Consider the following 14,575-nt stretch of genomic DNA (forward strand, 5'->3'; position numbering starts at 1 on the left):
CTGGAACCACACGGGCCGCACCTCCCCCTGTTGCATCAATACAAACACACAGACTCTTTGCTCTTCCCACAGGAGGATTACAACCAGCTGAGGCCGCTCTCCTACCCCAACACTGATGTGTTTTTGATCTGCTTCTCTGTCGTAAACCCTGCCTCTTATCACAACGTCCAGGAGGAGTGGGTCCCGGAGCTGAAGGACTGCATGCCTCACGTGCCTTACGTCCTCATAGGGACCCAGGTTAGAAGGCGGCGTGGCTGGGTAGGGTGGCCGTGGAGGGTTTACCAAAATGCAAAGACCCTGTAGGCATTCCCAGAACATCCTATTCTACCAAACACTGTTGAATACGGGGTCTCAGGTACAACAGTCCTATGCACAGCCTTTATTATGAACCACGTGGTTATCTAGCCCACGGTTGAAAGCATATGTAACAGGAAGTTTCTGTGGGGCCTTTAAAAATTCTTCTCTCCACTTTTTGTGTTTAAAAAACAAAGTCATTTTTTAAACAGACACCCTTCTCCAGTTCTGAGTCAGGGGAATGAGGTGTAGATGTCAATTACACTTATTACCTAATTTTTTTATATCTAAAATCCATGATTGTTTGAAAGTCACAAAATAGGTGTGAATGTCAAAATGACCACAGCAATCAGAAGAGGCTCATTATGACAGAAACTCCTCAATAACAGTCCTTGAAAAGGAAGACAGAAAGTCACTGTTCCCTATTCCCTTGAAGGACCCTGGTCTTTCAGATCTTAGAAATGATATTAAAACAGATATATATCAGACAAAGCTGCAATTGTAAAAGACTTTAAAGTGTTTTGAAAGCTAATAAAGTTCCGTAGTTTGAATTTCCAACAGTAAGCCAGTTCCCAAACACATTAGAGATTGTTCTAGTTTTTTATAGTTTTAAATAGATTGTTCTTTGCTATGTTAAAACCCAAATTACTATCCCAAAGACATAGAAATGTAATGATACTGAAGAGCTTTATTGTTGTCTGTTTCATATGCAGCTGTTTTCTGTCTCTCATTTTACAGTCTGCTTGACCAAGAGAAATTTTTAAGTGAGTAAGAGAAAGGAAAATATTTCCAAGAGAATATGTGGACAGAGAACTAACAGATCCATAAATACAATTAACACTTCTGCTCTGAAAGATAATTATTTGTTTGTTTAAATAAAATCTTTTGCCTTAACTCTAGATGATAATGTTTGACGATTTGGTAAGAAAATATATGATGGGACATGCCAACATCTTTGTATGATCCAAATCCTTTTCTAACTCATGGACACTAAGTTAAAAAATTAGGGCAAAAAAATAAAACCCACCCACAAAGTTGTAAAGCTGAGAAATGGGCTTTCAAAGGGGACCCTAATGTCATTTTTTCTTTAAAACACAAGATTTGATGTGCCCATATTGACACGCATGCATGTATGCATGGGTTCACACACACAGTGAGAGATTAAAGCAACTTAAATATTTAAATTTTCACCCCTCATCCACACATGGACGTTATTTTTGAAGTAGTTCTATGTTTGAAAAGATTAATGTTTATTCCTTAAGCAAGCCCCTTGGAAATTCCTCTTTAGAACTTGCCTTCAGAGCCTACAGCACATTCTTTAGAATATCCTCACAAGTGACAAATCTTCATCCCTTTGAGTATGAAGATTTGGTTTGGAAAAGTCTATGTATATAATATACATATAATCAGAGCCAGGAAATAAACTATTAGAGAATTGGTAATATAACTAGAGACCAAATGAGGCATCACTGCAAAGTAATAAGACTGATTATTTTGTATATCCTATAAGTAGGGTCTAGAAATAAACAGGAAATTTCAAAAGCATTTGAAACAGCCGCAGAATCATTTGAATAAGTCCTCAGCTCCCAGGGTAATAGTGAAAGTTCCTTGATAACTCAGTTGGTAAAGAATCCTCCTGCAATGCAGGAGGCCCCAGTTCGATTCCTGAGTCAGGAAGATCTGCTGGAGAAGTGATAGGCTACCCACTCCTGTATTCTTGGGCTTCCGTTGTGGCTCAGCTGGTAAAGAATCTGCCTACAGTAATGATAACCCTATATGCAAAACAGAAAAAGAGACACAGATGTACAGAACAGACTTTTAGACTCTGTGGGAGAAGGCAAGGCTGGGATGTTTAGAGAGAACAGCATCAAAACATGTATATTATCAAGGGTGAAACAGATCATCAGCCCAGGTTGGATGCATGAGACATCCACACTCCCCTGAGGGATCGGGTGGAGAGGGAGATGGGAAGGGGGATCGGGATGGGGAATACATGTAAATCCATGGCTGATTCATGTCAATGTATGGCAAAAACCACTACAATATTGTAAAGTAATTAGCCTCCAACTAATAAAAATAAATGGAAAAAAAAAAAAAAGAATCTGCCTACAATGTGGGAGACCTGGGTTCCACCTCTGGGTTGGGAAGATCCACTGGAGAAGGAAAAGCGACCCACTCCAGTGTTCTGGCCTGGAGAATTCCATGGACTGACAGTCCATGGGGTCACAAAGAGTTAGACAGGACTGAGCAACTTTCACCTTCACTTTCCCAGGATAATAGTTTTGAAGGCAAAACTATAAGGAAAGCCTAGGGTATACATCTACAAAGAACTCACTTTAATTTCTAGACACAATATGGCCATGTGTATGCACTTACTTAAAGAAAATTCAGCAATTTCTTGAGTGTCAAGTGGGAAAACATCTCTATTATGTCATGGTTTGAAATATCTGGTAAGGCCTGAAAAAGTGAATAAATGTATTGCATGTGTGTTTTTTGCCAGATTGATCTCCGAGATGACCCCAAAACTTTGGCCCGTTTGCTATACATGAAGGAGAAACCTCTCACTTACGAGCATGGTGTGAAGCTTGCAAAAGCGGTACCGATTTTAAATTTCATTTTCAATGGTTTCTGAGAGACGAGTTTGCTGTATGCTTTAGAATGGAAGCGCTACATAGGCTTTTGCTTTAAAGTGCAGTATGTTCAAAATCATCTCTCTGCTTTATATACACTTCCCTCTGTTCAATTCAGGCTGGAAGGGACCATTTGGTTAGCATTCTTGTCAGCCAGCACTGTCTGGTTTTCATTAAGAAAGAAACTTGATGAATTTAAACAGCTGAAGCACTTATCATTTGATTTAGCAACCTCTAGAATATCCATTTGCCATATTGAGTATGAATAAAGGGAGTCATTAGATAGATATTTGTAAATCTCACTGCTTATTATCCATGTAACTCATTTAAATGACTCCATAAAAGGCATTTTGTGATTTTCCTGAGAGAAGCTTAGATTTGCATCTGGCAGGGTTATATTTGTTTAGTCTTTCTCACCCTATAATGAGTAGCCACTTAGAGGAGCTGGATTATGTCACCAACAGCATCTTAAAAGAGTACCATGGTCCAAAAGGTAACTAGCCAAAGAATCCAAGGGGCTATTCACAGATAATAGCTACTTGCTCACAGCTGGAACAGTTTCCATGATCCTTTCCATGGTCCTTTCTTTCATTCTTTAGAATGATTTTGTTGGGAAAACAATTTAGACTAAATCTGTCTCCCATTTACTGCCAAGATGTGCACAAAAGCAGACACTAACATGTACATGAGAGGATGAGGTACCAGATGCAAAAGGGGGTTTATAAATCATATTTCCATAACCTCCTCGTTGATTTAGTCACAAACCCATCAAGCCAAACCAAAGGTCTCAGAAATTTCTCTTTTACTTTATTTAACTAACTCTGCAAATGCATGCCCTGGGGCAGAGTTAGGGGTCCCCTGCTTTTAAATAGGTCAAGAGGCACATTAGTTACCAATTTTTTGTGAATAAAAATGCATGCATTTCTCTTATTAAACCTTTCTTATAGGCAACAAAATTAAGTGATGCATTTGAATAGAAATGACTTAAATAAAATTCTGTTTCTATGGATGTAATACATGAGAACATCTCACAAATATTTGAGAAACTGAATGCTTCTAGGGGGCTTCCCAGGTGGTGCTAGTGGTAAAGAACCTGCCTGCCAATGTAGAAGATGCAGGTTCAATCCCTGGGTTGGGAACATCCTCTGGAGAGGAAGTGGCAACCCACTCCAGTATTCTTGCCCTGAAAATCCCATGGACGAGGAGCCTGGCAGGCTACAGTCCATGGGGTCACAAAGAGTCGGATACGACTGAAGTGACTTAGCACTATGCTTCTAGGGATGGTAATGTGAGAAACAGCAATGGGAGCCACCCATCCTGTACTCACTAAGCACTTTACAAGCTCCATCTCATTTCAGCCTCTTGCTCCCCTCTTAGGTAGAGAGAGCAGTGGTCTTCTCTTACCGTTGAGGACCCAGAGTCTGAGGGAGATGAATAGGTTTGATTCACACAGCTGATAATAGGGGTGTGTGTGTGTGCTTGTGTGTGTGTGTGTGTGTGTTCAATTGCTCAGTTATGTCCGACTCTTTGCAACCCTTTGGATTGTAACCCGCCAGACTCCTCTGTCCATGGAATTTTCCAGGCAAGAACACTGGAGTGGGCTGCCATTTCCTACTCCAGGGGATCATCCTGATCTCCCCACCCCCATGCACCTGATCTTTTGTAAACCATCTCCTCAAACCATTTCTTTTCCCACCTATAGAATGGGCACATGTCAGACTTCCTGGTGGTCCAATGGTTAAGACTCTGCACTTCCACACAGAGGACACAGGTTCAATTTCTCGTTGGGGAACTAAGATTTCATATGCCATGTGACACAGCCAAAACTTTTTTTAAGAAATGGGCACATTTCTACAGGTTCTTCTTCCTTTTCCTCAAACATCCAGCTTCCATTCTCTCCCTAAAGTACTTAAACATACAGTTCCACAAATGATTGTCTGTGATTCCCAGCTAGATATCTTTCACAGCGAGGAGGCTCCAAAGGCTCAGCATGAGCTTTGTGCAGAGATTTGTTTTCTGTGTCCCTTGCTTCTGGAGTCTCTCCCACCACCGTCCTGTCAACGTCCTAGACTGACTTCTCATTTGGGAAGTTGTTTTTTCCCTCTGCGAAGAAGTCGTTCCAGAGCCTCCCATCTCATTTCATACTTATTTTAGGAACAATGGCTGAGTTCACCACTTCATTGCCTTTTGCCAGTTTCTCCTAGCAACTGCTCTCAGATACAGCAAAAATCATGTTTAGCTTACAAAATCCAATTTAGAAGAAAACCAAGCAAGAGTTTAACTTGTTTCATCACAATTCGTGTAATTATAGAGATGTTTTAGGTTTCTCTGCTCCCTGACTTTCCTGTCAAGTAGTTTATAATAACAGCTAACATTTATGGAGTATTTTCAGTGCACTGGGCTTCATGCCAAGCGCTTTACGTGCCTTGTCTTAATTAATCCTCACAGCAACCCCCCAAGGTGTACATATTATTACCTCCACTCTGCTAGAGGAAACTGAGGCTCAGAGAAGCAAAGATCGCCTCGCTAGAAAGTGGCAGGGCCAGGATGTGAAACTGTGTTTAACCACCATGCTCTTCTACCTCCCCCCTCTAATCTGAAAAGAAACCCTTAGGTTTGGGGCTTCTTTGTTTATAGACTGAAGCCCCGTATCTTTCTTAAAGGCTTTTTTTGATGTGGACCATTTTTAAAGTCTTTATTGAATTTGTTACAGTATTGTTTCTGTTTAATGTTTTTATTTTTTTGCCATGAGACATGTTGGGTATCAGCTCCCCAACCAGGGATCAAACCTGCACCCCCTGCACAGGAAAGTGAAGTCTTAACCACGGGACCACCAGGGAAGTCCCTAAAGGCCCCTATTTTAATGTGTATATTCTCCCCATAACTTAAACACTTTGCAAGTTCAGATTTTTTATATACTTTTGTTCAGTACTTTTCAATTTCCAAAATGTTTTTCATCTATCATCTCTTTTTTATCTGAAAGGGCATTTTATTTATGAGACATTTTCCTGTCATACATATTTCCTATTATTTACACTCTAGAGTCAACTACATTTATGTAAATGTTTTATATCAGTTTATAATAAATAGTCATTGTTATCCCTTTACTTGCTTTACCTTCCTCTTCTTTTCATTATTGTTTTTAATTTTCAGCCTACTCTTCCCATCCTTTTGTCATTTGTGTATGTCTGTACTGTAGCTGGACTTATTTGGCAATAATTAATACCTAATCTGTGCCACTTTAGCTCTAAGATCATGACGCTGGTGATGCTTTATGCATTCTCTTTCCCAATTCCACTGAATACAATCTAAACATGGTGTTCTAAGCTCAGTCTTCCTAAGGTATTTCTGAATAAAACACTGGACCATTTTCCTTTTTTCAGTTTTTGGCCTCTCCTATCATCTTCTTCACCCTGTGCATTTTTTATTGCTATTCTCACTCTTTGTCTTAGCACCCGTTTCTTGGGTTTTGACTTGCACCAGTGGGGTTTAAAGCAGCAAAACTGCAACAAAAACCCTGTCATCAATGCTCATCGAGTCTTTAATACCCTCCCGCTGACTGTGAGGGTCACCATGACCCTCCTTGTTTTGTGTGCTGGCCATTTCCACTTTGTCCTGTGCTCATGGGAAATCAGTCACTTCACCTCTGGGATCTGGGCTACAGAGATCAGAGGGAGACAGCCCTGCCCTCAGGAGGCCCACAGCCCAGAAGACAAGAGAGACAGGCAAGCTAAAGCGCACCAACTGAACAAATAGAATAGACACGTGCACTGGGGTAGCAGAGAGGAGACAGTGACGGACGCGTTTTAGGAGACGGACTCAGAGTCAGTTTCTTGGAGAAGCCAATAACTGAGCCAGGATAATAAGTTTGTCAGGTGGACAAAACTAGGGGACTGGGGAGATCAAATTCCAATTAGGGAGACCGATACATGCAAGTAATGGCCCAAATTTCACTCACAAATGTTTTGATCAACCAACATGGGTATTTTTGATGTGATTTAGTGGCCAACATTGAGCAATTTGGAAACTTCATGTAAATATACACATTTCTGACTTCTTAAAAAAATCAATACATCTGGCAGCACAATCCAGCATTTCCTCATCAATTGCAACTTTTAAACAGTTTTTTAAATAAGGCATTGGGTTGGCCCGAAAGTTCATAAGATGGTACAGAAAAACCCAAACCAATATATTCTGTTCAGTAAGCCACAATCCCCAACACCTCATAATAACCTATGCTCAAGCAGTACGCTCACATTATCCACCCTTGAGTTGGCAATTTCTACCAATTCTTGAAAAAAAAAATCAGCAGCCAATGTATCCAGCCTAGAAACACTTTTCCTCTTTCAGCAGTTGGTAATCATGCTAATTTATTGAGATGGAATCTTTCTCACAAGTCCTTTGGTTCTCTTTCCATCATGTGGCTCTCAAGTTGAACTTTCTCTCTGCATAACTTTACTAAATTTTAAATAAGAAATAAGGAGCTTCTCTGCTACTAGCCATTTCTTTAGATACCAGCTTACTGTTTATTGCACTAACATCTCTTCTCCCTATTTACATAGAGTACCAACCTTCCTTTTCCTTCTCGTCTCTCATCGTCACTCTGTCATAACGAAATCTCCATCTGTTTATTTTGCTCTTTCATCACATTTCTTTACATTTGCTAGAGAGACCTCAACAGAATGGTTAAGACTAGGCTCAGGAGACAGACACATTCCAATCTCTGCCATTTTCTTAGTTGTATGGCCTTAGGGACGTTACCTTACCTCTCTGGACATCAGTTTTCTGAGCTGCAAAGGAGAATGGTGAGAGACTTACCTCTCACCTAAGTGACCCAGTGTCCCTTCCACAAGGTCTAGCTCACCTAGCTAGCACTGTTGTAGACATTGTGTCCTCTCAGATATGTCTGCAGCTGGGCAGACCTTCCATTTTATTCCTTCCAGTTATGCCTCATCTTATTCTAGAACATGTCCCACCTCCACAAGGACCACCTGGAAGAAGCACTCGGTTTTCTTTCACTTGATTGGTCACTGTGAGTTTGTTTGCCTGTTTTTTTTCTTCTTGTCAGACTCTTTTATGTTCTGTATACCTCTGATAAATTTCCCAGCTTCTGAAACATTAAGTTACAGCTATTATAAAGTTATCAGGAAAATGTTCTCTCAGTTTACATTCCTCAGTCTCTATTTTGTTCCTGAAAACACATCATTTTGGTAAAGCATGTCCCAGATTGCTAACATGTATATCTAAACAAAGATCTGTGAATCCTGAGCACTTGCAGATGGATTCTAAATATTTGACAGTGTAGGTCACTCTGCTCCAAGAGGCAGATGAAGGTGCTACTATAAAAGAGGCTGTATTTCCTTGGGATGGTTTTGCATTTTGCATCTTGGAGGGCACACAGTTTTTTTCCAGCAGTCCCTATAACATGGCTGTGTAGTAGGGAATAATTCTTACCTGCATCAGGATGAATTCTTTCCTCTGACCATTAGAGCACCTGATCCTTGGTTAGCAATACTAACCTCACAACTGGGTTCTGATTCTCACACATATTTCCCAAGTCACACGCAAAATCTGTTTGCTGCTTTTCCTGTAACTATCAGTACAAAATAATGCTATATTAACCCAGTTACACAATAATGCCTTGATCTACTGTTTGATTATCTTCAGAAATGTCTGAATTGGGAAAGACAAGTTTGGACTCCTCTTGCACCATCAAAAGGCAAACTCTGATAGGTTGTCAGCAGCACTGTGGCAGGGGCGGGGGAGAGACAAGAGAAGGAGAAAATGTGCACTCTCCCACCTTGCAGGACCAGATGGTCCAGAATTCCACATGTGAACCTGGCTCAGTCCAGCTGTCCTGTAATTTCCAGAGTCAGTTGAGGCTTGTGATCTTAGCGGGGAGGTATTCTAGATACAACAGTCCCACGGCGTGCTCTGGGTATTTTTTTCAGGATGACTGACAAGAGCCAGAACATTACAAGCACTCATTCAGTAGACACATTCATTAAATTAGTGTGCTTTTCACATGTGTTAATATTGAGTCCTGAATACAATCCCAAACTGTAAGAGATGACATTTCAGAACATTATTAGGAAAAATTTTTCTAATCCTTATCCCTTGCTTCCCTTGTGGCTCAGCTGGTAAAGAATCTGCCTGAAATGTGGGAGACCTGCGTTCAATCCCTGGGTTGGGAAGATCCCCTAGAGAAAGGAAAGACTACCCACTCCAGTATTCTGGCCTGGAGAATTCCATGGACTGTATAGTACATGGGGTTGCAAAGAGTCAGACATGACTTGAGTGACTTTCACTTCACTATCCCTCTCTTATATTCAATTGTTTTTAATTATATAAAAAAGCTATTTTCTAATCCAGACCATGGTCAAAGCAAAACCATAAAATAAGTTTTCAATATGTAACATGCTTCCTTTGGGGAATTTTTTGGCTCATATAGTAACCAATAACCATGTAGGGGAAAAGTGCATATCTGGACCCCACCAGAACAATTTGACCTCATGCTTAGTTTTCTTATCTGTGGACTTTCAAACAAGTGGGCAGCCTCATTTCATTGCCAGCTTGACCAGAGTTGAGTGATGAGGGTCAGAGTTTCCATCATGGATCAGGGAAAGAACACTCATCAAGTGACCCAGATTCCAGGTCTAGCTCATTCACTTTCTAGTTGGGTGTCCTTAAGCAATACAAATTGGCTGGTTGCTGCCCAAGACACCCCACGTTAGTGTCTTGCTTGGCCAATAGAGTATTTTTTAATTGGTAAATATTAATTAAAATCCAAATGCCCACGTCCTCTTCAAAAACACAGAGATGGCAACAATGAACCAACATTCCTGCATGACCACAATGGTCCAAAGCCAAGTAGACTGCCAACTTTAGAGGGGTGTGCACCCACAGGACGCCGCAGTCTCTACCTCTCCCTGTTGTCTGGTACCAGCCCTATTTTACTGTTACCTAAGCTACGGCCCTAATCAGCATGTGATTTTGCTACCCTGTTTTAGTCATTTATCTGTTGGTTTCCAGGAGCTCTCCATCCATTCACCCTCTCCTGGATACACTTTAATTTTTCAGTTATTCTTATAATGTGAAGCATATAATAAATGCATTTTTCCAGATGTCCTTAATATTAAAAAGTCCACATCAAATTGTTAGCTCATACTGAGCTTGGGAGCAATTAAAACCCCAGGTCTTGCTCACATGAATTATCTCATGAAGTTGCCTGCCAAACATGGGCTGCTCTACCTGCAATTTTTTAAAAATGAGAAGCTGTAACTCTGGCCTGAATTTTTATATTTCTCATAGGGATCTGTGATTATCCAATATGTCATAATATGAAATCATCAAAAGCTTTGAAATAAAGCCCTAGGCAAGCACAAGATATTTTGTCATTTAAATACACATAGACTGTATATTGACAAAGAGGATATCTGTGTCAGTAGATACATTTTATGACCTTTATTTTTATGTGTTTTGGGAGTTTTTTAACTGCTTAACATATGCCTTTTAATGTATCTTAAAACTGAATAATATAACCAATCAGATACTACTTTGCTGAGAGAAACCTTGTCAGAAGTGCATTTTAATCAAAAATGACCTCTAAAGCCATATCACTCTCTATAAAACCACTCTCTTTCTATGAGCTTTATTAAGCAAGTTGACACCCTGCCCTACTATGCACAGAAGGGCATTCATTTCACTTGTACCACATTCACATGTTCTGCATACAAATGAGAAGGCACCAAAAACAGCATCACCTACCCTGTAGTTCACAAAAAAATACTTAAACTAAGTCACTGGTTTTGAATCCTCTCTTAATTTTTATGTTTTATGTTCTTATACTTATGAATAAATTTGTTGTTTATCAGAAGCAATCCACAGTCATTTAATGTTAATATCAGAAAGCAAAATATGTAAAAACTTCAAAAAGTAAAGCAGATGCAAGTTGAAACGCAGAAGGAAAAGACATGATCCCAACCATCCCCGGGCTGTGTCAGACACGCAGCGGTGGCTCCTGGCTGGGCAGGGGGCAGACGCCACTGTGCCTTGCCCTCTCTCCTCTCACGCCTCTCTTTGTGTTTTAGATTGGAGCACAGTGCTACCTGGAATGCTCGGCCCTGACCCAGAAAGGTCTCAAAGCAGTGTTTGATGAAGCAATCCTCACCATTTTCCATCCCAAGAAAAAGAAGAAACATTGCTCCCAGTGTCACAACTGCTGCTCAATTATCTGAGGTGTGAGACCCACCGCCGCCCCGCAGAGGGTGAGAATGGCAGCCGATCTCTGTGACCCAGCTCAAGCCAAAAGGAGGGCATGACCAGAGAGGAAGTCCCGACCCAGAGGACTGCCCCTCCGCCCTGTGAGCCCTCCCAAGCACAGCACACTCCCAGCCAACTGCCGCTTCCTCCCTACCAGCCAGAAGCATCCACGTTGCACACTCCGTGAGAATGCTGAGCCCAGATCCCAGCCAGGGCCACTGCCGACCACGTGGGAAACAAAATCAGGGCCATCTTGAGGTTTCCATCATCCCCTCCAAGAACATGAAACTGATAGGAAATCATCACAGGAAAACCGAAAAAAAAAAAGAACTTGGTTCTTGTATTGGTGGCCTTACATGATGTCTTTTACAAAACATGGGAATATGATACTAACCTTTTTTTTTTTTCTTGAATCTGCTGTTCTACTATGTGTCTTACATTAATTTGTATTATTTTAAGAAATTTACTAATTTACCAGTTTACTCAGGCCTTAAAAAACCACACCAAACTATCTTAAAGAAAAAGGTTTTTATGTTCATTCCTATTTTCAGCATGTTTCTACCAAAGCTATTAAAACCAACATGTACCTCTGAATGCCTGACTGTAAGAAGATACAAGGAAATGTTGAAACTTTTGGAAATATACGAAGCTGTAATTTCTCAACCCGATTGAAAGAAACACCATCTGGATTGTTGCAGGTCCACATGTATTGCCTAAGATTCACCCCCAGAAATGCTTACGTTGATTGGTCACTTTATTTTTTCCACATTATATTGTCATTGTTGTTGTTTAGTTGCTAAGTCAGGTCTGACTCTTTGCAACCCTTTGGACTGCAGCACACCAGACTTCACTGTCCTTCACTATCCCCCAGAGTTTCCTCAAACTCATGTCCATTTAGTCAGTGATGCCATTCAACCATTGCATCCTCTGTCTCCCCCTTCTCCTCTTACCTTTAATCTTTCCCAGCATCAGGGTCTTTTCTAATGAGTTGGCTCTTCAAAACTACAAATGAACTGTGCTTTTAAGAAAGTAGGATTTCTGTTTTTCAATCAAACTGATTAGGAAGAGAATATGGCAGACCTATCTTATAAAAAATTATTGTTCATTAAAGTGAAATTTCCTGCTCCCTCCCTTCCCCACTGTATGCCTATTTCCTCTCTTCATTTCACACTGTCTCCCATGCCCAATAACAACTTGATTCCAAAGAAGCAACTGATCATGGGATGAAAAAAGTTGCGTTTTAAAGTCCCAAAGGTTAAGCCAAAGTGCCTCAATTTTTCCTCTCACTTCAACTGAAAGTACCTCTCAGTTTGTCCCATGGGAACTCTCATTCTCTTTAAAGGATATTTTTCAAGTATAACTGGTACTAAAATACTGCCCCTCCCTATTTCCTGTACTCATTGTCCCAAATGTGTATTTTGGTCTATATCCATGAGTACCAAGCTCTGGATCCACCTGTGCCCTGCTTCCAAAATGATGTACTCTATGGAACCGGGACTTTGGGCTTGGGAAAGAGACTCTTCCAAACATCCAGGGATTCTTGTATCTCAGAGTGATTTATTTCCTAGCTTTTAATTAGAGACTGTGAAGGCTTCTAATTAGTCTTATTTGCTTACAGTTATCCTGGAAACACCCAGGTAGGCACTTTATTTTTATTTCAACTGCCTAAGCAAAGTGCCTCTTTGCAGAATGAAATTACACGAATTTTAGTTTAAGAATTTCTAGATTCACACTCCTGTTGGAAAAATCCAGTCTTTCTTGTTCTTTCTGTTCCTGGAGGAAGCACATTTTAAAAGAAGCATACAGTATTGGTCTTTTGTGTGAAGACCTTCCATGACACCCCCTCAGTTTTTTGGGTTTTGTTTGTTTGGAATTTTTGAAATGTGCTTTCCCTTCTTCTACATTTCAAGTTTTATTTCTCTTCTCTCCCATCTAGTTGCTGAACATTTTCTTGAATATACACACACCCCACCTAAAAGAAAACGGGAGTTTTGTAAGTCAAAGCTTGACATTTAGAGATAACAAGGACATTCTCTCTTTGTAAATGGAAATCAACCATGTATAAACTGTAACTCTGAAGATGTTGAGTTCATCCTTTACAAACAATAATGAGCATTTAGCCCTATAATAAATGAAGTGCCGTTAGCTGGTTTTGTTACATTATTGTGTGGTTACGTCTTGCTAAAGAGCCACTCCTCACTGATGTGGATGAAAAATTGAGAACAGTGTATTTGCTCTGCCAAGGAGAGTTTTCCAGATGTGTGCACTCAACAGGCAAATGGTTCCCCAGGTCATCACCTCCCTAATGGGCCACAGAGATTAACTTGTTCACAGTGGGAGATCTCTCTCTCACCTAGAACCAGAACCTGGAGAGACAGTGTCTGTGTGGAGCCCAGGCTCTTAGAGGTTTTAGGAGCTACTTGTTGAATAAAATAATGAAGAACAAAGCAACCTAAAAGAGTTCATGTCATTCCACCAAAGTAATCATGTATTCCCTGTTTCATGGCAATAGGTAGTTCATGTCTCTTACAAAAAAGTTTTCTGCCTTAAAATTGAATAAAACTATATTCTGAAACCAATGATTAAAAGACATAGAAATCTCAACAAGGACCCTTTTAAAGGTCTACACCATCTTCAAAGTCAAGAAGGGGCAACAGACCGCTACTGAAGGTGTAGTCTTGACTTTTCTGAGATAGAAGAAGCTATAACCCAACCTCCTCATTGTACAGATGAGAAAATACAAGCCCAGATGAGTTAAGAGAGATATGTTGTGACAAAGGTGGACAGGTCTCAGCTTTTCTGCTTCCCGTCCAATGCCTTTCATCTCCATACTGTATAATCTGTACTGGTGGCTCAGATGGTAGAGAATCTGCCTGCAATGCGGGAGATCTGGGTTCAATCCCTAGGTCAGGAGGATCCCCTAGAAAAAGGAATGGCAACCCATTTCAATATTCTTGCCTGGAGAATTCCATGGACAGATGAGCCTGGCCAGCTATAGTCCCTGGGGTTGCAGAGTCGGACACCACTAAGTGACCAACACTTAACTTTCATACTAGAATCTACTCATTATCAACATATTAAGTTGGAGTTTTGTAGGTATATTACCTGAGTTGCATCTGTTTATCCTATAGATCCTAACTGCATTTCAAATATATGACATTGGCCACTATAATAAGATACAAATATACAGTGTAATATAATCTCAATTTCATGGCTTGATCAAGGAGCTAGTTAGACAGATTCTTTTTTTCAGTCAGCTGGTTGATTGGTTGGTAGAATTAATGGACTTATATGGAAGACCCAAGTCAGAACCATGTTAACAGTAGAACTCGGGGCTGCTTTCTGCCAAGAAAATTTATACCCAAAGAGCAATTGCTGAATGCAGTAAC

At 40.4% G+C, this 14,575-nt stretch overlaps 1 protein-coding gene across 1 annotated transcript in view; it reads left to right on the plus strand.

Moving 5' to 3' along the window:
* RHOJ (ras homolog family member J) overlaps positions 1 to 13,331 on the plus strand; it is a 92,943-nt gene extending 79,612 nt beyond the window's left edge. The window contains exons 3-5 of the mRNA XM_043472247.1: positions 73 to 237; positions 2,795 to 2,890; positions 11,015 to 13,331. Coding sequence (XP_043328182.1) covers positions 73 to 237; positions 2,795 to 2,890; positions 11,015 to 11,161 — 408 coding nt within the window. The 3' untranslated portion in view covers positions 11,162 to 13,331. The remainder of the gene's footprint in view (positions 1 to 72; positions 238 to 2,794; positions 2,891 to 11,014) is intronic.
* Positions 13,332 to 14,575: the final 1,244 nt, after the last annotated feature.

This window comes from Cervus canadensis, chromosome 6 (assembly GCF_019320065.1).
Source record: "Cervus canadensis isolate Bull #8, Minnesota chromosome 6, ASM1932006v1, whole genome shotgun sequence".
In the NCBI taxonomy this organism is placed as follows: domain Eukaryota; kingdom Metazoa; phylum Chordata; class Mammalia; order Artiodactyla; family Cervidae; genus Cervus; species Cervus canadensis.